General features: G+C 42.9%; 1 protein-coding gene across 1 annotated transcript in view; it reads left to right on the top strand.

Moving 5' to 3' along the window:
* gabrb2a (gamma-aminobutyric acid type A receptor subunit beta2a) overlaps positions 1-26,136 on the top strand; it is a 477,073-nt gene that overhangs the window by 312,994 nt on the left and 137,943 nt on the right. Inside the window, exon 4 of the mRNA XM_068043026.1 lies at positions 5,453-5,673. Coding sequence (XP_067899127.1) covers positions 5,453-5,673 — 221 coding nt within the window. The remainder of the gene's footprint in view (positions 1-5,452; positions 5,674-26,136) is intronic.

Below are 26,136 nucleotides of genomic sequence, written 5' to 3'. Positions count from 1 at the left end.
TACGACCAGGTGGTAAGGGGTGTGGGTGGTTCCCTCCCAACCGACCGCAATCCTGCTTTGTTTAAAATGATGAGTTAGCCCAAGTGATTTACTTGCCAAATAAACAACCGTGGCAGGTTTTCTTGTAGGTTTACAAAGAACAAAGAACAAAGATAATTACAGCACAGGAACAGGCCCTTCGGCCCTCCAAGCCTGCGCCGATCCAGATCCTCTCTCTAAACATGTCGCCTATTTTCTAAGCTTCTGTATCTCTTTTCTTCCTGCCCATTCATGTATCTGTCCAGATACATCTTAAAAGACTCCATCGTGCCCGCATCTACCACCTCCGCTGGCAATGCGTTCCAGGTGCCCACCACCCTCTGCGTAAAGAACTTTCCACGCATATCCCCCCTAAACTTTTCCCCTTTCACTTTGAACTCGTGTCCTCTGGTAATTGAAACCCCCACTCTGGGAAAAAGCCTCTTGCTATCCACCCTGTCTCTTCCTCTCATGATTTTGTACACCTCAATCAGGTCCCCCCTCAACCTCCGTCTTTCTAATGAAAATAATCCTAATCTACTCAACCTCTCTTCATAGCTAGCGCCCTCCATACCAGGCAACATCCTGGTGAACCTCCTCTGCACCCTTTCCAAAGCATCCACATCCTTTTGATAATGTGGCGACCAGAACTGTACGCAGTATTCCAAATGTGGCCGAACCAAAGTCCTATACAACTGTAACATGACCTGCCAACTCTTGTACTCAATGCCCCGTCCGATGAAGGAAAGCATGCCGTATGCCTTCTTGACCACTCTATTTACCTGCGTTGCCACCTTCAGGGAACAGTGGACCTGAACACCCAAATCTCTCTGGACATCAATTTTCCCCAGGACTTTTCCATTTACTGTATAGTTCACTCTTGAATTGGATCTTCCAAAATGCATCACCTCGCATTTGCCCTGATTGAACTCCATCTGCCATTTCTCTGCCCAACTCTCCAATCTATCTATATTCTGCTCTCTGGGGTAGAAAATTAACTATTTACTGAACAATATTCATTCCCAAAATGTTCGCAACAATGCTCACGCATGCATTCACTCTCACGTGCACTCGCAAGAGAAGATAGCTAGAAGGTAAAGGGTAGTGGTTCAAGGTGTTGTAGATGTTTGTGGTTTACAGTAAACCTATTGAATCTTGAAGTAGAACAGTCTATTTTTAAAGATGCAGGCCTAGGTAGTTTGTAATCTTGACTTGTTGAGATGTGGTTAAGATTTCAGATTGGAGGTGGTGGGTCACTTTCAGTTCTCTGCTGCACCAAGTTGAAGTACAGAATTCGCAGCAGGGCTGCTTCCTTATTTTGGCTGGACTCTTTCCACAGCCTCTCGCTGGACTACCTTTTTGTGATGTTCTTGTGATCTCTTCTCTCTCTCCAGAGAATTACCTTTCAAGGTCACAATTCATCATTAGCATTTCTGCCACTGACAGATGGTTATTCTCTTCTGGTGCGAACACACAATGCACCAGTGTGGCCATCCATTAATGTCTGGATGAGTGTAATCCTGTTAGGATGTGCTACTTCACACCTTCTTTGTTTCAGATGAACCCATTCAATTCAGGAATGTCTCTTGATGGTTTCAAGATGGGTGTAATTGACACTTTTTAGCCAGGAATGTATCCTTTTGACCTTAATATACAGTGAGGCAGTGTTAGAATACACAGGCCAGGTCGTCTGAACTTTGACAGCATTTTCGACATTTTTTTAAAAAGGTGTAGTTAATTTTAAAGAGTCCACCTTGAATAAAGTTCGTATCTTAAAAGTAGGAATGTGATATGTCTTTACTGGGTATGACAAAGGCAAATGGAATGTTGGTCTTTATTACAAGGAGGAGAGAGTATAAAAGTAGGGAAGTCTTGCTACAACTGTATAGGGCATTGGTGAGACCACACCTACAGTACTGCATACAGTTTTGGTCTTGTTATCTAAAGAGGGTTATACTTGCATTGGAGGCAGTTCAGAGAAGGTTCACTGGGTTGATTCCTGGGATGAAGGGTTTGCTTTATGAGGAATTGTTGAGCAGTTTGGGCCTATACCCATTAGAGTTTAGAAGAATGAAAGGTGATCTTATTGAAATATATAAGATTCCGAGGGGGCTTGACAGGGTAAATGCTGAGAGGACATTTCTCCTTGTGGGGGAATCTAGAACTAGGGTGCACAGTATCAAAATAAGGGGTCTCCTATTTAAGATGAAGATAAGGAATTTCTTCTCCTAGAAGGTCGTTAATCTTTGGAATTCTCTACCCCAGAGAGCAGTGGAGACTGGGTCATTGAATATATTCAAGGCTGAGCTAGACATATTTTTGATCTATAAGGGAGTAAAAGGTTATAGGGGGCAGGCAAGATAATGGAGTTAAGACTGCAATCAGATGAGCCATGATCTTCTTGAATGGCAGGGCAGGCTGGAGGGCCAATTGCTGCTCCTATTTCTTCAGTTCTATTGTTGATGGTTGTTTTTCAGACTGGTGGAAAGTTATATAGTGGGGTTTCCCATGAGTCCGTGTTAGGACCATTGCTTTTCTTGACCTGTATTAATGACATAGACTGTGTGTGCAGGGCACAATTTCAAAATTTTCAGATGACATAAAACTTGGAAGTATTGTGAACTGTGAGGAGGATAGTGATCGATGATAAGAAGGTGTAGACCGTCTGGTAGAGTTGGTGGTACATGGGAGATGACAGTTAATGCAGAGAAGTGTGAGGTGATATATTTTGATAGCAGGAATTAAGATAGGCAATATAAAATATGAATACAATTCTAAAGGGGGTGCAGGAGCCGAGGGACCTGGCGATATATATACAAAAATCATTGAAGGAGGCAGGGACAGGTTGAGAAAGTGGTTAATACGGCATACAGGATCCTGGGCTTTATAAATAGGGACATAGAGTACAAAAGCAAGGAAGTTTTGGTGACCCTTTATAAAACACTGGTTTGGCCTCAACTGGAGTATTGTGTCCAATTCTGGGCATCACACTTTAGGAAGGATCAGAAGGCATTAGGGAGGGTTGTTATGACTGAGGTTGGAGGAATGCACTGTCTTTCTCTAGTTCCACTACTCCACTGGTCACAACATATATTTAAATGTTTTACCCAGTTACCGATACAACCAATTATATACTTTATATTAGTTTCAGAATAACAATCCACCAATCAGGTTTCTTTAATAAACAACAAAAATGTTGATTTATTGTAAAACAAGACTTATTCAATAAAGATGCATAGTTTATGAACTCACAGTTTGAAATATGAAAGTATAAATATCTACTCTTTCTAAAATAACCTAACACACACACAGAAACCAGTTTCAGAAAAAACTGGCTCTGCAGATATCAAATTTAAAAAAATATATATTTACGCCCAGCTATTGTCAATTCTTGAACAAAAAGGATAAGAGATGGAATGTTCAGAATGGCCTTTGGTCTGGTGTTCATGTACATGTAGATGGCTGTCACTGGCATATTTCTGGAGGAGTTCGGGTCAGGAGATGTCAAAGAGTAGTCTTGCAGGCTTTTTGGGAGAATTACTGCATCAGTAGTTTCAGCTATCACACTGAATTCTGAGAAGATTTTTTCAAAACAGGTAGCAAAGGATGAGTTGGGTGGCTTCTCTCTTAGCAGGCTATACACCAACTGAGCATTCAAACAGTCCACACCCAAATCAAAAAGCCAAAACTCCTGACAACCATAAACCTAGACATGTGATTTCTCTGTAAACAACTCCAATAGCCAACAAGGCACCTTATGTTTATTTAGCACTTCATTGTCTCTTCCAGTCAGTGTTTTTTTTAATCCAAAGTGCCTTCCAATAACCTTTATAAAAAATCTCCTCAGTCTTTCAAATGAACTAATTTTCACAATCTTTTAAACCCAAGTCTTCAAAAAAATATGAATAATGGAAGCAGCCTCATGACAGGGTGCAGAAAAGATTTGCGCGAATGGTTCCAGAGATGATGGACTTCAGTTATGTGGGTATATTGGTGAAGCTGGGGCTGTTCTCCTTAGCGAAGAGAAGATTGAGAGGAGATTTGACAGAGGTGTTCAAAATCATGAGAGGTCTGGACAGAGTAGTACAGGAGAAGCTGTTCCCATCGGAGGAAGAGTCGAGACCGGAGGATCCTGATTTAAGGTGAATGGCAAAAGAAATGAAGGTGACATGAGACAAAACCTTTTTACGCAAGGAGTGGTGAGAAGCTGGAATGCACTGCCTGAAGTGTGGTGGAGACAGATTCAATCATGACTTTCAAACAGGAATTGGATAACTATCTGAATAGAAAAACTTTGCAGGGCTACGGGGAAAAGGTAAGCAAGTAAGGCTCGGTGAGTTGCTCTTGCAGAGAGCTGACACAGACACGACAGGCCGAATGGCCTCTTTCTATGCTGTAACTATTCTATGGTTCTATGATTCTAAAAGTCAGTTCCTGCCACAGTTGATTCTCTCTGGGGGTAGGGTGAGAAATTAGAGTTGAGGTCGAAGAACAGCATTATCTTATTGAATGGCAGAGCAGACTCAAGTGACCATATAGCCTACTGCTCCTCCTTGTTAATTGTATATCATTTTTTTAACTACATGCAGATGGAGGATGTTAATTGGGGTCTTGAGCACATATATGGAGACATTGAGACTGGTGAAGGTTTTGAGTAAGAAACTACATGTTTGTAATTAATGTAACATTGAGTAAAGATTGGCTCCAGCATCATCCTTCAACAACAAGCTTTCTGGAATATAACATTCCTCTGATTTCTTGCATTCTTATGTTCTAGTGATACTGTGTGCCCAGTTGACTTGAGCATTCTTTGGAAATGACACCTAGTACATCTAAATATCAGAAATGGCATGCAAAACAATTCCAACCAATTAATATTCAAATAAATCTCCCATCTGTTTGAGATTGACATTTCTGGTGATGTTAGTCCCTGCTGACCAGGAACTTCGATGCAGAAGAACAAAACTCCCACCTATTTTCTATTCTCAGCCACTCAGTTTACGCGAATAGAACAGACGGCTAGAAGCAGAAAATCCAGTCTGATTGAGCATAATCCTCAAGGTGTTGAAGTGCACACTCAAACATTGTGTTTTTATTCAAAAAGTGCACAATACTATTTAAAAGAATTAAACATAAACATTTATTTCATTGAACACAGGTACCCATTAATGATGAAGCATTATTCTCATATTATTGTTTGAATCTAAAATGTTTTACTTCGTTGCTGACTCGATTTTTACCATGTAGCATTGAATATTTTCTGCAACTTTCATATTTTTAAACAAAATAAATTAAAAGCATGTGGTGATATTTTGATGTATGCAAATAACACAGATATTCTTTGATTCTTTTAAAAAATAAATTTTGGAGTTCAATAAAAGTAATTTTGGTAGTTTTAATGAAAATGTAATTTCTTTCATTTTACATTTTTTAGGACTACACTTTGACGATGTACTTCCAACAGGCTTGGCGAGACAAACGGCTATCTTATTCAGAAATCCCCCTGAATCTCACATTGGACAACAGAGTGGCTGATCAGCTCTGGGTTCCTGACACATACTTCCTTAATGATAAAAAGTCTTTTGTGCATGGTGTCACTGTAAAGAATCGAATGATACGTTTGCACCCAGATGGTACAGTTTTATATGGTCTCAGGTTAGTACCAGTTTTTCCATTTTATAATGCTAAGTAGCTTTGGAATCTTATTTCCTTCTTCAAATCTAGCTCCGTTTCTAAACAGTCTGCGGCATAAATGTCTGACATCTGTGAACAAGGGACTTCCATGGCACCTCGATGCAATGAGAACTACAGTGAAGATACCAAACTTTATATCAATTAACAGTTAATGTGCAAAACTTGCATCATATATCTTTGAGTTAGTCTTCACTTCCACATTCCAGCATACACTCAGGCTTCAGAAGTGAAAACATGATGTGAGATTACTGTTTTAGTACGTTACATTGCTCAATATTTTTTCATGGAGTTGTTTGTGGAATAACATCAATATATCCAAGTAATTTCTAGCTCTGATAAATTCAAATCCTTAGGGGACTAGCTGATTCAGAACACCGATGTTTCATCCAGGAATCTGAGGCTGGAATTCACATTAGACTGATGTGATGAAAGTCTCTTCTCCTGTAAATGCCTCAAGGGAGATCATTAATTTCATTAAAATTTTAATGAAGGGTGAGTCAATAGGCCAGAACTGCTCATAGTTTGGCACAAGTTGGCATTAAATTGTCAGTCTTATTCACAACATAAGGATGATAGACGTGGCAGTGGAGTACCATGTCATCTTCTGAGATTGAGCTCGAACCATCTTATTAGGGTCATGCAGAGGGAGCATCAAAATAGATCTAATCAACAACAATTTATATTTGTATAGTGCCTTTAACGTAATAAAACATCCCAAGGTGCTTCAATCAGATGAAATATTCTCCTTGTCTCTTTGAGTGGGAGTGGAAATGCTAGTTAAGTATCGCCTGGGGTAGATAGGCACTGACGTATGCTATTAGCAGAGTAGCAAGGAGCTTTACTGTATAACTATATGAACTTAACCTAGGAGTGCTTGACACTGACAGAGAATGCCTGTAATGAAAAGTGTTCGATTCTCAGTCATAATATCTCTCACTTTCCAAAATTCAAGAAATATAGTTTTAAAAATAGTTTTAAAACCACACACTTGTAGTCTGCTGATCAATGTGATTCAATTCTGTCAGGCCATACAAACACTCCAATGATGGGATTTCAAATAATAAATAACAAAATTTAAATTTTCTTCGTCTTTTTTGGAGGTCATTATGCCTTATTGAGTCCAGCATACTGGCCTGTTAACGTAAGCCAGGATGGGACTAAGGAAATTCTTGACCCTTCTGACCTTAGGCCATGTTTGGAACCACCCCAAATAAACCATCAAGAAACTGCTAGAGAAATCTAGGGCCTAGAGTGTCCAGGATCTGGCACAATTCTGTTCTAATGTCGAATTACATCGACAAAGCAACACTCAGACTGTACTTTCAACTGTAAGTCTTGATAGTAGTCTCATTCAGGTTTATTTTATTTTGTTATAAGCAACCATTGATTCTTTATAGAACAAAATGAAAAAAGGATGTAATTTTCTTTAAGGTCAAGATTGCCACTGGAGTTGGGTCAAAACCAGATTTATTATTACCAGTCTGACCCTGCTGTGATGCAGAACAACTTTCCTAAATAAGCATAAAATAAGCATACAGGCACAAGCTACCTGTGTTTACTCTGCTCTTCAGGGGAAGTTTGCCGTTATTGTGGAGGACAAATTTGTGTGCTGGAACTTTGGCAGGGTTGTAAAATGTGCAATATTGGATCAGCTGTCTATTATATGTCCAGCTGAATTTTCCTTTCAAACGAAAGGAAAATTGGGTGATGAATAATGGGTGGTTGATCCAATATCGCCGTTTTACTTTGAAAGCTCTACCCATGGTGTTGAAATGGGGCATTTGCTTTAGTACCTGAAATGGGCAGTGTCAAATTTTAAAGGGGGGATAAACTCTATAAAGTGTCAGATTGAAAAGGTTTAACTGAAACTGAATAAGCATACTTCAAGAGAACAGGCAGTTTGAAGGATTGGGAGAGAGACTGGGTTTGGATGAAAATAGAGGACCCTTACTACCCCACTTTCCTGAAAGAAAATGGGTGAATTCCTGGAGGAAAATCCAGTCTATCATCTCTTACATAACCACAATATAAAAACTAATTTCATCTTGCATGGACTGATTATGTATTTTGGAATAATACCAAAACAAGTACATGTACCTTTTATATCAATGAATTTAGATCCTTTAGAATGTTTTAACTCACTTGAATAATAAATATTGATTGAATAATTTTGAAGCATGGTGAATGGTACACACACACACAAGACAGTACATTTTTAAAAACATTAAAAAGTTATGATTTTTGAAGACGGTCCCTGGGATTTTCCAGCACTGTGGTGGTCTTGACATGCACTTTAACACGTTCTAAAATAAATTGCATCCTTGTACAGCATCTACTGTAATCCTGTCTATTCATTCTTCCCCGGCCAATAAAGGTTGCTCCAAACAATATTGCACCGGTGGTGAAAGCTGTACCTGAAACTACGATTAACAGCTTCGGCCAAAAACCTTAGAATGATAAATTAGTGTCCGGTAGTGCACTTAATACTTAAAGTGACAGTCTTAGATACCTTCACACACTGTAAGTTGAAGTCACACACTATAACCAGAAAGCACATACTTTAGCACTGATCCAGTTATCCTGTAGACCAGCAATTCGCGCAGGCAACACTTTAAGCTGGTGCTGCTCTGAGGACTGCTCTGCCTCCTCCCTCATCAGTTGCTGCACCTTTGGCAATGCCACTGTGGGAGATTAAAGACAATAGTCAGTGCAGCACTTAGCTGACGGAGAAATGAAGCCCTTGCATTTTGTTGATGATTATATTTCTCCTGCAGGTTAACAGGTGAAGTCACATGTCAGAGCCAGCTGCAAGTGTCATCTGTAATGCTTTCACTCACTCACTCACTCACTGCGGCACCCTCATCTCTCCATCGGCGACATAATGTACAAATACCACCTTGCCAATTTCCAGTGCATCCTCCTCCATTGGTATCAGTATGGCCAAGGATACCACTCCACCCCACTTGTGCACCTTTCCCAGGAGCTGTATGTTGTCTTCTGCAATGAGAAAAGAAAGAATGAGGGCTATTATTACATCAGTCTTTGCTAAGGACTTACACACAACTTTTAAAGGGACTCACTGTGAGATGGGGAGTGCTAGGTCAACTAACTGAGACAGAGTGTCATTGCTGTCTGTGAAGATGTAGAGTTAAGGTGCTGCCCAGGCAGAAATTGTTAGGTATGATTGCAAAGAGGAGCTTCAAAGGATATGTATGTTTGAGAAAGCTATAGAGGTGAGAGAATGATGGTTCCCATCTGACACTTGCATGCCAGTCACCTTGCTGGACCTCAAGAGGTCCTCAGAGTGTTTCCTGCAGTGGATCCATGTCCCCTACACCACACTTCGGCTGCTCACCTCCTTCGTGACCTCCAACCAAGCCTGTTTTGTGAGGCTGGCTGGCCTCCTCCTATGATCCTCTGGGAAGTTAATGTGCCTCCATGCCCTCACAGCTTCCAGCAGCACCTGAAGTGCTTTGTCCTAAGATCGTGGGGCTGCTCCTTCCCTTCTTCCATCCATCTTCCTCCTCCTTTTGCTTCTGCAGCTTTGTAGCTTTGGATGGACCCCGAACCACCGCCCCCCCCCCCACCGCCCCATCACTACACCGCTATTTTAAAGGGATCATCAATCACTTGCAGGTTAGTTGCTGATTGATTTCCACTGGCTATTGCTGAGTTAGTGTTTGGAGATTTGTACTGCTACTTAAATTTGGTGGAATCCACAGGGAGTGTGTGGAATGTAATGATGGCCTTTGGTTCTGCTTACAGTAATTGCACCCAATCTCTCCCATTTGGCCTGTAAAATGACAGGGAGATTGAGAGAGGTGACACAGAGGAGGGAAAGCTGTTTGAAGAGGGAGCAGGAGGAGAGGGACAAGGGCTCTGAGCAGAAGGCCATATCCACCCAGGGTCTTCAGGAAACAATTATCCTATCTCAATCTAAGCCAGGAACAGTGGGCTGGGTTTTGTTGGCGTGACAGTGGCCCCAGTGATGGGCTGGAAAGTCAGGGGCAACACCACCTCGGCTGTTTGGGGGAGCCCTGGCCAGATTTTAGGCTCATCATGCAGCTAATGAACCAGCTTCAGGACTCCCATCCCTTTAAGGGACGAGAGTCTGCCTCCAAGAGCTGCTGATCAATCAGAGGATCTGCAGCTCTTCAGTCTCAGCAGTGCCACCAGGAGACTGCACCCAGCTGAGAGATGCAGCAATGGATGCTGCCCTTGCAGCAAGGTAAGGTAAGTGGGGTCAGGGATTGCTGGGGCTAGTCAAGGAGAGCCCCAGTGAAGCGAGGACAAGGGCTGTGGAGGGTGGGTGTTGCCATTGCCACCAGTGGGTCCCTCTATGGACCACAGAGTGCCTGATTATCAGGCCCCCGCCCCCCATCCCTCCCACCCCAAGCCTACAAAGAGGCTGCCAGGGTTCATCAGGCAGTCATGCCATGCAGTGGAGGGCCCATCCACCACTGGCAAAATGCCCACAGCAGTGGGAACAGGCCCTGAATTGGTCACTTAAGTAGCACAATTGGCCTCTAGGCGGGTGGGCTATGGCGGTGGGAAGGCGACGGGCATTCCACCCACTGCCTTCCCTCACCATTTTCCGGTCCACTCAGCTTCTTATCCTGCTCTCGTAAGCTACGTAAAATTCAGTCCGGTATGTGCGATGTCTCCATTTCTGTCAGGAGGTGCTCACTGAAATCTCTTATCTGTTGCAGGCAACCTGCAGCCTCAGAGCAGGGCAAAGATGGCATTAACAGTGACTTAAAGGTTATCTTGGCCTTCAACTTCTTCATGCTGGGCTCTTTCCAGGCTTGATCAGGTGACATCTCCAACAGCTCTCAGTTCACCATGCACTGTTGTAGAAGGGAAGTCACTGATGCTCTGGATGCAAAGAGAGGGGAACACATTGCATTCTCTCTCGCCAGAGAGAAGCCAGTGGAGTGAGCACACTGTTTCTCCATGTTAACAGGCTTCCCTTTTTTTAAGATCAAAAGACATAGGAGCAGGAGTAGGCCATTCAGCCCCTCGAGCCTGCTCTGCCATTCAATAAGATCATGGCTGATCTGATTGTGGCCTTAACTCCACTTTCCTGCCTTCCTGCCATTACCCTTGACTCCCTTATAGATCAAAAATCTATCTAACTAAGAGTTGAGTATATTCAATGACCCAGCCTCCACTCCTCTCTGGAGAAGAGAATTCCAAAGATTAATGACCCTCTGACAGAACAAGTTCCTTCTTGTCTCTGTCTTAAAAGGGAGACCCCTCATTTTGAAACTGTGCCCCCAGATTGAGACTTCCCCATGAGGGGAAACATCATCTCAGCATCTAGCCTGTCAAGTCCCCTCAGAATCGTATATGTTTCAATCAGATCACCTTCTAAACTCCAGTGAGTATAGGCCCAGCCAGCTCAAGCTTTTTCATGCTTGCCTCATAAGACAGCCCCTTTATCCCAGGAATCAGCCTAGTGAACCATCTCTGAACTGCTTCCAATGCAAGTATATCCCTTCTTAAGCAAGGAGACCAAAACTGTAAGCGGCATTCTAGGTGCAATCTCACCAATGCCCTGTACAGTGGTAGCAAGACATACCTACTTTAATACGCAATCCCCCTTGCAATAAAGATCAACATTCCATTTGCTTTCCTAGTTACTTGCTGTATCTACATGCTAACTTTTTGTGATGCATATACAAGGACATCCAAATCCCTCTGTACTGCAGCATTCAGCAGTCTCTCCATTTAAGTAATATTCTGCCTTTCTGTTCTTCCTCCCAAGGTAGACAACCACACATTTTCCCACATTATACTCCATCTGCCAAATTTTTACCACTCACTTAACCTATCTATATCTGTTTGGAGACACTTTGTGTCCTCCTCACAACTGCTCTCCTACCTATCTTTGTATCATCCATAAATTTAGCCGTTATACACTTGGTCCCTTCATCCAAGTCATTAATATAGTTTGTGTATAGTTGAGGCCGAGCACTGATCTCTGCGGAACTCCACTAGTTACAGTTTACCAACCTGAAAATGCCCCATTTATCCTGACTTTCTGTTTCCTGTTGGTTAGCCAATCCTCTATCCATGCTAATGTATTACCCCCACACCATGAGCTCTTATCTTGTACCTTTTATGTGGCACCTCATCAAATGACTTTTGGAAATCCAAATGCACTACATCTACTGGTACCTCTTTATCCACCCTGCTTGTTACATCCTCAAAGGACTAATACATTTATCAAACATGATGTTCCTTTCACAAAGCCATGTTGACTCTGCCTGATTGCATTATGATTTTTTAAATCTCGTGCTACTGCTTCCTGAATAATGGAATCTAGCATTTTCCCAATGACAGATGTTAGGCTAACTGGCTTACAGTTTCCTGCTTCCTGTCTCCCTCCTTTCTTGAATAGAGATGTTACATTTGCAGTTTTCAAATCTGCTGGGAACTTTCCAGCGTTTAGCAAAGTTTGGAAGATTACAACCGATGCATCTACTATCTCTGCAATATTATGATCACCTGGTTTTATTAATTTTCTAGAGGTAACTTTTAATTTGGGAATTGAATTTGTTTTAATGCATGACAAATGAAAACACCTCATTTGAGAATCTGACAAACAAACCTACAGTGGTTACAAATCAAGGGGTGGCCCATGTTTATTTAGTAAGGTCATAATGGGAAGTGGGAAGACCCCACACAATGGGAACCTCTCTGAAATTCTTGATGGAGAAGGTGTGTCTGCAGCTGCCTCAGTCAGGGGTTTAAATTATGTATATGATTTCCCGGAACAAAGAGAACATTTGGAGTCAGAAATAATTCGTTTAAATTGTTATCTGAGTCATTCCATATGTACCACATTGTTATGGAGATGCATTTTAGGTCAGTTTTTTTTTTGGGTTGTTTACTGACACAGACAGGCAATTGGCTTTGAAAAGCTGTTGTCTTTGGGAGCAACTGGGTTCAGGAGCAAAGAGGCTATCAGGAACCGGGGTGTTTCTGTTTTAAGGCAGGCCCGTGTTCAGGAATGGAGAGAGATCTGATACCTCAGAAGATAGTTAAAGAATTAAGGAAATCAAAATGAATTCCTAAGAGCTGTGGTACACTTTGGATTGGTCCCAGGAGAAGTGGACAAACTGCCAAGATCCTGTCAGGTATAGGGAAATTCTTGGGGTGGAAGTAACAGTAAAATGGGAGTGTTCTGTTGAGATTTAGTGTTTGAAGTATATGTCTTCATGTTCTGTTAAGATATTATGTTTAAAATATGTGTTTCCAAATTGCAGTGTTAAGTTGGTAGTGTTTTGCTTTGTTTAACTCTTGTACAGTATTTTTTTTGTTTAAAACGTGAAATCTTGTGTGTTATTTTATTCAGTAAAAACTGGAAATTGGAATTTCTTTTTTTCAAAGTTAATGATCCCTCATGGGATCGTAACAGCAGCCACTTTTTTTAAGACCCTAGGATGCAGGCCATCAGGTCCAGGGGACTTGTCAGCCTTTAGTTCTATTAGTTTTCCTAGTTCTTTTGCTCTAGTGGTAGTGATTGTTTTAAGTTCCTCCCTCCATTTTACCTCTGGATTTTCTACTCTTTTTGGGATGCTTTTTGTGTCTTCTCCTGAGAAGAAAGATTCAAAATACTTGTTCAAAGTCTCTGCCATTTCCTTGTTTCCCATTAGTAATTCCCCATTCTTATCCTCTAAGGGACCAATGCTTATTTTAGGTATTCTCTTAATTTTTATATATTTGTAGAAGCTTCTTGCTAGTTTACTCTCATATTCTAATTCCTCCTTCCTATTCTTTCTTAGTTATCCTCTGCTTATTTCTAAAATTTTCCCAATCTTCTGGCTGACCACTAATCTTTGCAGCATTGTATGCCTTTCTTTCAATTTGATACCATCCTTAACTTCCTTCGTTAGCCATGAACGGTGCATCCTTCTCATAGAGTCTTTCTTTCTCAATGGAATATATCTTTATTGAGAGTTATGAAATATCTCCTTAAATGTCTACCACTGCTTCTCTACTGTCTTACCATTTAACTTATTTTCCTAGTTCACTTTAGTCAACTCTGTCTTCATACCCTTGTAATTGTCTTTCCTTAAGTTTAAGACACTAGTTTCGAACCCAAACTTCTCACCCTCAAACTGAATGTGAAATTCTATCATGTTATGATCACTCTTGCCTAGAGGATCTTTACTTTGAGATCATTTATTAAACCTGCCCCATTACACATTATCAGGTCTAAACTAGCCAGCTCCCAGCTTGGTTCCAGAATGTATTGTTCTAAGAAACTGTCCCTAATGCACTCTATGAACTTATCCCCCAGGCTACCTTTGCCAATTTGATTAGTCCAATCTATATGAAGATTAAAATCACCCACAATTGTTGTAGTAGCTGTCCTACAAGCCTCCATTATTTCCTGATTTATATTCTGTCCCACAGTGTAGCTATGTTAGGGGGCCTATAACCTACTCCCACCAGTGACTTCTTTCCTTTGCTATTTCTTACCTCCACCCAAAATGATTCTACATCTTGATCTTCCGATCCAAGATCATTTCTCAGTACTGTACTGATTTCATCCTTTATTTACAGAGCTACCCCACCTTCTTTTCCTTTCTTCCTATCCTTCTGAAAAGTCAAATACCCTTGAATATTTAGTTCCCAGACTAGGCCAGAATGTGTTACCCATCCCTAATTGCCCTTGAGAAGGTGGTGGTGAGCCGCCTTCTTGAACTGCTGTAGTCCAGGTGCACTCACAGTGCTGTTCGGAAGGAAGTTACAGGATTTTGACCGAGTGACAGGTCGGTGGAAGGGGAATTTGCAGGTGGTGGTGCTTCAATGCGACTGCTATCCTTATCCTTTTAAGTGGTAGAGGTTGAAGGTTTGGAAGGTACAATCAAAGGAGGCTTTCCGAGTTGCTGCACTGCATCTTGTGTATTGTACACACTGCTGCTACTGGTGGTGTAGGGAGTGAATGTTTAACGTGCTGGATGGGGTGCCGATCAAGTGGGCTGCTTTGTCCTGGATGGTGTGGAGCTTCTTGAGTGTTGTTGGAGCTGCACTGTTCCAGACAAGTGGACAGTATTCCATCACACTCCTGGCTTGCGCCTTGTAGATGGTGGATAGGCTTTAGGGAGTCAGGAGGTGAGTTACTCTCCGCAGAATTCCTAGCCTCTAACTTGCTCTTGTTGCCACAGTATTTGGTCATTGCCTACTTGTGTAGCGCAAGTGTTACTTGCCACTTCTCAGTCCAAGCCTGAATGTTCTTGAAGTCTTGCTGCATGCGGCCATGGACTGCTTCAGTATCTGAGGAGTCACGAATGGTACTGAACACTGTGCAATCACCAGCGAACATCCCCACTTCAAACCTTACAATAGACGGAAGGTATTTGATGAAGCAGCTGAAGATGGTTAGGCCTAGAATACTACCCTGAGGAACTCCTGCGACGATGTCCTGGGAATAACTTGATTAGCCTCCAACAACCACAACCATCTTCCTTTGTGCTAGGTATGACTCCAACCAGTGGAGAGTTTTCCCAGTTCCCATTGACTTCAATTTTGCTAAGGCTCCTTGATACCACACATGGACCAATGTTGCCTTGATGTCAAGGGCAGTCACTCTTACCTCACCTGTGGAATTCAACTCTTCTGTCCATCTTTGGACCAAGGCTGTAATGAGGTCTAGAGCTGAGTGGCCCTGGCAGAACCCAAACTGAGCATCAGTGAGCAGGTTATTGCTGAGTACTTGATAGCACTGTCAATGACATCTTGTATCACTTTGCTGATGATGGAGAGTAGACTGATTGGAAGAAATTGACCAGATTGTATTTGTCCTGCTTTCTCTCCTCCCCTCCCTTCATCTCTTTCCCTTTCCTAATTAATCTCAGCTGTAGTTCAATGGTAGCACTGCCAGCTCTGAGCAAAGCTGACACTTCAATGCTATACTAAGAAAGTGCTACATTTTTGAAGATGCCATCTTTTAGCTCAGGTGTTAAGTAAGTTTGATACAAAATATTCCACTGTACTTTTTGAAGAACAGGGGACCTCTCCTCATGTCCCAAACAGTAGTTGTTCCCCAACCAGCACCATCAAAAACAGATGAACTGATCTGTTTGCTATTATGGCACTTCGCTATGTGAAAACTGGGTTTCATATTTGCCAACAAAACAACAGTGCCTGCCTACACTTCAAAAGTAATTCATGGACTGTAAAACAATTTGGGAAATCCTGAAAAAATGCAAGGCATTATATAAATGAAAATTAATTCTTTCTGTGTTTCTTTCTGTCAGTGAAATATGGTTCCATGTGTGATGGTCACTTGCAGATACCTTACAAATCTTTGTAGCGAATAGCAGCAGACTATTTGTGGAAGACATCACAACTGTGATCAATTCTTTCCCTCACACACATATTGTAGGCATTGCTGCATAGTAACTTGCCCAATTTTTCTCTTTCCTAACCCAGGGCATTGAGATCAATTCCAGTGCTGGCCAAATTGCAAGCAATCTACTCAGCACAAACCGCGGGCTTGTAACCAAAGAACAATTCTCATGAAATACATTTTTTAAACTATCACTCTTGAGGTTTAAGCTATCAGAATTACTTTAAAAATGTTTTAATTGGGTTGTGGAAATTACTTTGCTGTAGTTTTAGGCACAGATTAAATGTTGATTTCAAACTCAGGCGGAAGAAAATTCTTCACACAGAATTGTGAGGCTCTGGCATTCACTTTCAGGATTAGTGATTGAAGCAAAAACTACGCCAACATTCAAGATTAGATTATATAGGTGGATAAAGGAAAAGGGATGGAAATACTATGGGAGCATTGTAGGTAAATGTGATTACAACTGTCTGCTTAAATGAAGGATATGTCCATGTATAAACGTTAGGAAGTCATTAACAGGGTTGATAAATGGCTTTGTTAGACATAGATCAAAGTAAAAGTACACATCTTGTTAGAAACTGATAACTGGAAAACAAATCTGTTTTTACTGAAGAATAATTTGGGTAAAAGTACAATTTACTTTTTCCTCTATGACAAAATTTTTTTTAACAGGAATTGAAATATCCCCACTTTGCATTTCACAATATAGGTAACTATTATCCTTAATCTCTTAAATAAATTAGACAGGCTTTCAAAGGTAATGGGCTGAATTTTGTTGAGGTCCCAATGTCGGGATCCGTGGCGGGGGGTTGCTGGAAGATTGTACCGGCAGCGCCTGTCACAGATCTGAAATGTTAACTCTGCTTCTCTCTCCACAGATGCTGCCAGACCTGCCGAGTATTTTCAGCACTTGCTGGTTTTAGTTAAGGTCAAATCATCCCTGTATGTGCTTTGGTGGGGGGAGAGGGCAGCTATTATATGTAAGTGTTATTGGTGGGGAGGAAAGGGGCGATTTTATTTTTGCGGTGTACTGGGGATATGGGTTTAAACATTTAAATTTAGTGGCAGGTCTGGCTGCCCTTTAAAAATGGCAGCAGCGCCTGCACAGAGGCAGCTGATGGCATTGCCGAGCCCCCCTCCCACGTGATGGTGGGGCGGGGTGGGGGGGGGGGTGGCCTGACTGACGTATTATCTTGAGCACTAGATCGCAGCAGCATGGCAGTGAGGGGCAGCCAATTTTTCTGCCCGCTACCACTACCGACGGTGAGAATATTAAATCCAGCCCAGTGGGTGTGAAATTGGATCCCATTTTGCCATGTTTTTAGGTGAAAAGCCAAAGGGAAAGAAGCACCAATTTTTCTGAGCTATTTTTTACATCTGAATGGTGTTGCAAGTGTGCCCAATGCCATGTTGGGTAATATTTATGTCTCATTGGTGATTGCCTCAAACAGGCATGAGTTCCCTTCCATATGCTAATAATGGGTCAAATGCTTATTTTTCCACTCAGGTTTCTTCTGCAGTCTAATGAGCAGTCCTTAACAAAATGCAAAGTTTTTAATAACAAGACCGCTCCTCCTGACTCCACAGCAGGCTGCTGCAGCCCAGGTTTACCACATTATCCTTTGCCTTCCAACCACCCTCCGCCTTTTCCAGCCACACCCTGACCCTGACCCCATTCAGGACCTACATGACAGCTGCCAATAGCATCTCAGCCAGCCCAAATTAGGAACACATGGACGAGCTACCTCTGATGCTTGATTTACATCCGCAGTTCCCTGGAGTTATGGAGATGAGATCCGAGGTCCAATTTCAAATGAACTTTAGACACGTACCAAAAGGATTGTCGACCTTGTGTCCAATAATAGATAGAAACTGTTATGACCAGGTGAGAAAGAGGTCTGGGGTTCCCTCTCAGCCTTCACCTGGTCTTACCGTAACAGGGTTTCATTTTAAACACACTTTTTAGCTCCCCCTTCGTGAATCCTCGTTCACTGCTTTCCAATTATGAGACAAAGAAACCAGTACAAACAGGCTTTCTTAGGTTTAAAGAAGAAAAGTTGAAATTTATTAACTTAAACTGTAATTCGGTTAAAGCCTACGGATACACGACATGCCCACGCTAGCACGCACAACACCGATATACACATGCAGATAGAGCAGAAGAAATAAAGTGGAAAAGTTTGAGGCAATATCTGAAGAGTTTTTGTTATGGTTCTTCAAGCTCAGTGTAGAGTTTTTGATCGTAGGTAGATCTTGCTTTTCGTGGGGCCCAGTATTCTTCTTAAACCTTGTTCACTGTAGGGGACTTTTCTGTCTTGGGGTTCATGTGTCTTCAGTGGATTCAGAGGCTTGTGAGAGAGTGTTGAGAGCATACAGGAAAGATCTTTCCAATTCAGGAGCAAACAGTCTTTCTGAGTTCAAACTGTTTGTAAAGTTCAGAAAAACCCAGGTTGCCAAGCAGGTTAGTCATGTGACTAACTAGTCTGACCACGTCTTGGATTGTATCACCTTAGCAGTCTCTGGAATGTTCCTCTTACACACAATACCTGGTGATCAAGGTCCATTGTGGGTTGAATGTGTCAGGGAATGGTCCTTTGTCCTTCTAATCACCATCTGTTATTTTGCAAAGTTCTTTTCCAGCCACAGATGATCTGTTTAACAATTCCTTTCTTCACTCCAGTAACAGTTTAAAATTATAACAATGTATTTATTAATTATGGAAGGACGGTCATATTTCAAATCTCAGTTCAATTTATTTAAGTGACTAAGGTCAGTGGTTCCCCAGACAGTGCCTACATAAACAATCTTTGACCAGGATTTTATGGGCCCCCCCAAGGCAGGATTGGAGGCGGGGAGACATGGAGTATCACAACAGGTGGCGGTGGGTGCGGCAGGGCAGAGGGTCAATCACCTCCCCGTCGCCCAGCGATCTTCCCGTGGGCAGGATAGACTGACGACAGCCTTCTTGTCCAGAGGCCAATTGAGGCCCTTAAGTAGCCTATTAAAGGCCAATTAAGTGCCTCTTCCTGCCACCGCTGGGATCTTACCAGCGTCGGGGTGGGGGGAGCGTGGCCTCTGCCGCATGGGGAGGATGCCTTGTGCCTTGGAAAAGGAGGCACCCTCCCTGCGGGCTTGGGAAGGCTCCACCTCCATGGGTAATTTATGGCCCACGGAGGAACCCCGCTGGGAACAAATTTACCCCCTTGGACCCCCTCCCTCTGAACTGAACGACCATCCATCATGCCACCTCAGCAGGGCCTTCTGGACTGGTCCCGGCGGCCCCGCCTCACCTACCTCTGTTACGGGGTTCCATCGCTGGCCTCGGTCCGAAGCTTCTGCAGTACTGATAGTAGCCACCACTCCCTTTGGCGCTGCCGATACTGCTGAGCTGCCAGCCCTCTGATTGGCCGGCAGCTCTTGGAAGTGGAATCCCCGTCCCTTTAATGTCTTTAAAGGAGCGGGAATCCCACCTCCTAAAATTTTGACTCAAAAAGACTGGAGGATCGCTCCGAGGGCATGAAAAGGCAGAGGCAGGTTTCCCCCCAGGAGCCCCACCTCCAGCACAAATTCCAGCCCTTTGTTACAATTTGTTGAACTAAGACAATAAGGACTAAAGCAAGATGGGATTTTCTTCATTTAGGCTAAAGAAGTTATACTATATTGCGAAAATGAATTGCTACATAGAAAGATTAGAAGACATAACTGCTGTGTTTGTAACTGAACCATTTCTCCACTTGGCATGAGGATGTTGCTGTACTCTGTGACTCGTTGTACCATTCTCCCTCAGAATAGAGATTTCACTGAAATGAGTTCTGCAACTGAGGCAGATAATTACTGGAATTTTTGAAATTGACTGGATGACAAGGATTTTCCCTTCTGTATCTCCATGGGTGCAACAGAAAGAGGGAAGGGGCTTAGTTTTTTTACAATTACATTTAGGACATCTTCCTGGGTTCTAAGGGGTGGAAATTTGACTCATGTGATGGTGCAAAATGGGCGGTATCGGATTGGCCATCCGTTATACACAACACCTGATATTCAGCTCCATTGACAACTTTTTAGCCCTTGCCTCTGCATTTTTGGTTCTCTTTGTGTCATGCAACATTCCATTTATCATGAAGTAATGTATTATGTTGAAGCACCAGAATATTGAGTTATCATCTCAGAATAATCACTACATATAATCAACTAATGCAAGAAAACTCTACAAATATGTATATATCTGTTTGTGTATCTCTCTGTTCCAGTACCTCTAACCCTTGATACATTGTCAGTACCTGTACATCATCAATAACATTGATGGAGCAGTGGAAGTAGAGAATACTGATTTGCACTGGCTAATGACATCTTTGTCAAGGACAGAAAGCCACACTGAGATGCTGGGTGCATTGTCTGCCCTGCCAGACAGCCTCCTGGCACTGTCAAGGAGCATGGAGGAGTCTGGCTCTAACTTAGCAGAGGGCATCGCACAGAGCTTGACCTCTCTGCAGCCTCTGCTCCATCTCTCTATTGTGTTGCAGACCCAGAGGCATGGCAGCTGCTTCTCAAATACCGTTTGCAGCCTTTGTGTGGACAGATCACCTAATCTTCTGCCTTCCCTGTGAGGATACAGCAACACTCTATGCAAAATGCACAAACTCATCACAAAATCTCTAACAACACTCCATAGAACATCCAAACACTTTGCAATAGCAGACGCTCTTAAAAATCATCTTACCTGCAAGTTGGGTGCTTGACCCTTTAAGTAACCCAAGCGCTGGGCGCATCTTTTTAAAAAATATTGTTTCATGGGATGTGAGCGTCGCTGGCAAAGCCAACATTTGTTGCCCATCCCTAATTGCCCTTGAGGAGGTGGTGATGAGCCACCTTCTTGAACTGCTGCAGTGCTGTTAGGAAGGGAGTTCCAGGTTTTTGCAGCTGAAATCTTGATGGAGTGACATGCGGATTCGTACAATAGATCGCACGGTCCAAATTTGGGCAATGATGTACATCCGCCAGTAGGGCTTTGTGATAACAGTCAGGATAGCACCCATTCAGCTTCTTCCAGTGCACGCATAGAACACCTGTGCGGACACTCTTCTCAAGATGACCTGCCGCGGAGGGGGCTTGGCTTCTGTAGGGCCTCCACTAACAGTGCTTCTAAGATGAAATTCACACCATACAGTCTCTGGAAGGATTGTGCTTTAGATGTTGAATAACCATTTTTATTCCATTATGGCCTCAAAAGTACCTAGGATATATGATTTATGGGACCACCTACATTTCTGACATATTTTCTTCAAAAGCTGGAAGGATAGTCAGGTTTCTTAATTCAAATAAAAAACTACACGCTTAAGTTTAAAAAAAACTTACATGAAAGTTGGGAATTGTATCAATTGAAGTAGAACTAGCTGGTGCAAAGGGGGGAAAATCAATATGTCACACTCACAGAGGGAACAGCAATGAAATGAACTGGAGGACTTATGAATTAAAAGTAAACTGTTGAACTAAGCTGCAGGAAAATGAACAATTTGCTACCCGGCAACATGGAGGAACTGGTCTGGTGATCCCCTCCCGTACTGCCAATCAACATGATTGTCTGTTGAAGACGGGACCATTATTAACATCTGTAATCACCTTGAGGAGGCACATTGACATATAAAATGGCCCATTCCATGCTAACGACTTCTATCATTGTCTAGCAAAGACTTTTGCAGATGGACTGACTCCTAAGCCAAGGCCAAGATAATAGGTGTGAACGAATACCTATTTGTCAAATGGCATTCCGATGCCATGATGTAACAACGGTCCCCACATCCTGGGACATTGAATGACCACCCCAGGGGAGAGTGTCTTGAGTTACCTGACTGGAACTAAAATCTGATAAATATTTGCCTTAAAGGAAGTAACTTTTCTAAGAGAGAGAGACAGCCAGCCAGACAGAAATCACTCCAGCCAGAGAAGCTATGAGATCGATTCAGCTAAGCAAGGAGCCCTGCCAGCAGCATTTTTAAACTACTGAGGCAGAGAGATTTCAAGTTGACCTTGAAAACTCCCCATCTGAGAAATTGAACCAGGACTTCCACCACCAACTTTGGACTGAGTTTTAACCAAAGGAGTCGCTAACATTTCATCACTTCCAAGATAAGAAATATTCAGACCTGCGATACTGTTAAAAATTCCTCCCAGAAAACCAAGAAGGTTTCACCCTTTACAACTATCACATTCTAAATGCATGATACCCTCTACTTCCTATCTTTTCTTGTGTGTGTACGTGTGTGTGAATGCACGAGTGGGTGAGGTTATGAATATTTTAGGGAATTGTTTAATGAATAGTTAACTTTCTTTTTTTAAACCTATGATAAAACCTGTCATTTGTCTTTTTATTTGAATCATAAAACACTCAGAGACGAAAACACTATTTTATTTTAAAAACTACAGTCAGTTGAGAGGTAAAAAGTAGAAGTCACTAACACCATTTCCCACCTGTCCATAATAAATACATCACTTCTTGGAGGTGGTCTTCCAAAAATTATTAAACTCAACATGAGAGTGAGAGAGGATGCATCATAATATATTTAAAAAACAAAAGTAAGGAAAAGCATGGTGCAAAACTAGCCTTGTGTATGCAGTATGATATTATCTGTCTCTTTGTGTGCCTCCTTTTTAGTTATCCTTTGTATGTTGTGTGTTTCATAGTTTCTGTTTGCTATCTATATATGTCTTATCATCTCTCAAATATAATTCAAGCACACCTACATCTATGAAATAAAACTTTTGGCATAAATATTAGAAGACAACTTGACCTTCCAGTGAGCAGTCGGTTTGATCTACTGAAGATCTCAACAATGTTGCAACATGCCAATTTCCACATAAAAGCACTGTGTCACCATTAAACCATATAGCTTCCCAGTAGCTTAATTACTAACAGCAACTCTGGACAGCACAGCAGTGGCCTGGCATCCCTCCTTTTGGCAGCCTTTCTTGAAGGGACATTTGTGGGGGCAGAGAAAGTTGTACATCCATGCAAACTATGCTACCTGGCACAGGAGGACCATATGGTCCAGTTCTCACGAGCAGATGCAGAGCCAGATTTTAACTTGAACTCTATTTCCATTTGTTATTGCACATATTAAAGACTGAGCTAATTTATTTTATCTGTAAAATTGTCCGAGGAATATTTCAATCAAAACTGTAAAAACTAAGACATTGGCTTGGATTAAATAATCTCGCTGCTGATGCCATTTTTAAAGGGCTGTCAGCCCGACTAGCTAATTTAAATATTTAAAGATAAATTGAAGTGAAATAAATAAATGCATCTCTTTTGCCCCTCTCCCACCCCCGAGTAACAATTAAATTAATTATTTTCCCTTTCCCCCCAAAACACTTATCTTTACCATCTGACCCTCCCCCCCCCCCCAAACTGCACAAACTTTCAACTACAACCCTTCCCACCATCCCCTAAAAGCATGACACTAATTCTGACCTTGTTCCCCCACTCCTGCACTGATAAACTTACCTCGCCCCATCTCACCAGTGTTGCAGCATGTTTCCCTGAACGGGGATCCGAAGGCAAGGGAGTGCCGGCCGCTGAACCAATGATCGCAGCGAGACATGAGGCGACGACGTGAGCTTCATTAATTCAATATTTGTAATTTATTTAAATATTCAAATTGGGGGTCCTTTCGCTGAGTGGCGGGGTGTGGGGGGGGGTGGCACCATGCGGCTTCGCCATTGCTGGTAGTTTTGAGACAGGCCCTCCCGGCGTTGGGGTCCATGGCAGCCCTCTCCCAGAGGCATTTTCCGGCACCACCCCCCCCCACCCCCGTCAGGAAACCCGATGTCTGTGGGGGGGGGGGTGGGTAAAATCCAGCCCATTAATACAGTTCCACATTCGTGAGGATACTTTTATATATCTTTCTGTTAGTCCAGAAAAGTGAAGCAAAACTAGATACTTACAAATTAATCTCACATTGGTGTCTTCCTGTTGAAAGGACTAATGTTACAAATTTTTGTTTATTTTATGCAAATAATTAAATATTCTCTCCATACTATCATTTCTCTATAAATAGTTACAGAATTGTAATTACAATTGTAATTCTGAACAATAGACACCGGAAACATCAGAGGAATGTATGATGGCATTAAGAGAGCTCTTGGGCCAACCATCAAGAAGATCGCCCCCCTCAAATCTAAATCAGGGGACACAATCACTGACCAACGCAAACAAATGGACCGCTGGGTGGAGCACTACCTAGAACTGTACTCCAGGGAGAATGTTGTCACTGAGACTGCCCTCAATGCAGCCCAGCCTCTACCAGTCATGGATGAGCTGGACATACAGCCAACCAAATCGGAACTCAGTGATGCCATTGATTCTCTAGCCAGCGGAAAAGCCCCTGGGAAGGACAGCATTACCCCTGAAATAATCAAGAATGCTAAGCCTGCGATACTGTCAGCACTACATGAACTGCTATGCCTGTGCTGGGACGAGGGAGCAGTACCCCAGGACATGCGCGATGCCAATATCATCACCCTCTATATAAACAAAGGTGACCGCGGTGACTGCAGCAACGACCATGGAATCTCCCTGCTCAGCAAAGTGGGGAAAGTCTTTGCTCGAGTCGCTCTAAACAGGCTCCAGAAGCTGGCCGAGCGCGTCTACCCTGAGGCACAGTGTGGCTTTCGTGCAGAGAGATCGACCGTTGACATGCTGTTCTCCCTTCGTCAGATACAGGAGAAATGCCGTGAACAACAGATGCCCCTCTACATTGCTTTCATTGATCTCACCAAAGCCTTTGACCTCGTCAGCAGACGTGGTCTCTTCAGCCTACTAGAAAAGATTGGATGCCCACCAAAGCTACTAAGTATCATCACCTCATTCCATGACAATATGAAAGGCACAATTCAACATGGTGGCTCCTCATCAGAGCCCTTACCTTTCCTGAGTGGCGGGAAACAGAGCTGTGTTCTCGCACCCACAAATTTTGGGATTTTCTTCTCCCTGCTGCTTTCACATGCATTCAAGTCCTCTGAAGAAGGAATTTTCTTCCACACAAGATCAGGGGGCAGGTTGTTCAACCTTGCCCGTCTAAGAGCGGAGTCCAAAGTACGGAAAGTTCTCATCAGGGAACTCCTCTTTGCTGACGATGCTGCTTTAACATCTCACACTGAAGAGTACCTGCAGAGTCTCATCGACAGCTTTGCGGCTGCCTGCAATGAATTTGGCCTAACCATCAGCCTCAAGAAAACGAACATCATGGGGCAGGATGTCAGAAATGCTCCATCCATCAATATTGGCGACAACGCTCTGGAAGTGGGTCAAGAGTTCACCTACCTAGGCTCAACTATCACCAGAAACCTGTCTCTAGATGCAGAAATCAACAAGTGCATGAGAAAGGCTTCCACTGCTATGTCCAGACTGGCCAAGAGAGTGTGGGAAAATGGCGCACTGACACGGAACACAAAAGTCCGAGTGTATCAGGCCTGTGTCCTCAGTACCTTGCTCTATGGCAGTGAGGCCTAGACAACGTATGTCAGCCAAGAGCGACGTCTCAATTCATTCCATCTTCGCTGCCTCCGGAGAATACTTGGCAACAGGTGGCAGGACCGCATCTCCAACACAGAAGTCCTCGAGGCGGCCAACATCCCCAGCTTATACACACTACTGAGTCAGTGACGCTTGAGATGGCTTGGCCATGTGAGCCGCATGGAAGATGGCAGGATCCCCAAAGACACATTGTACAGCGAGCTCGCCACTGGTATCAGACCCACCGGCCGTCCATGTCTCCGCTTTAAAGATGTCTGCAAACGCGACATGAACTCCTGTGACATTGATCACAAGTCGTGGGAGTCAGTTGCCAGCATTTGCCAGAGCTGGCGGGCAGCCATAAAGACGGGGCTAAAGTGTGGCGAGTCGAAGAGACTTAGTAGTTGACAGGAAAAAAGAGAGGCGCAAGGGGAGAGCCAACTGTGTAACAGCCCCGACAAACAAATTTCTCTGCAGCACCTGTGGAAGAGCCTGTCACTCTAGAATTGGCCTTTATAGCCACTCCAGGCACTGCTTCACAAACCACTGA

The sequence above is a fragment of the Heterodontus francisci genome, chromosome 12, assembly GCF_036365525.1.
Source record: "Heterodontus francisci isolate sHetFra1 chromosome 12, sHetFra1.hap1, whole genome shotgun sequence".
Taxonomy (NCBI): Eukaryota; Metazoa; Chordata; class Chondrichthyes; order Heterodontiformes; family Heterodontidae; genus Heterodontus; species Heterodontus francisci.
This window is presented reverse-complemented; position numbering and strand designations above follow the sequence as displayed.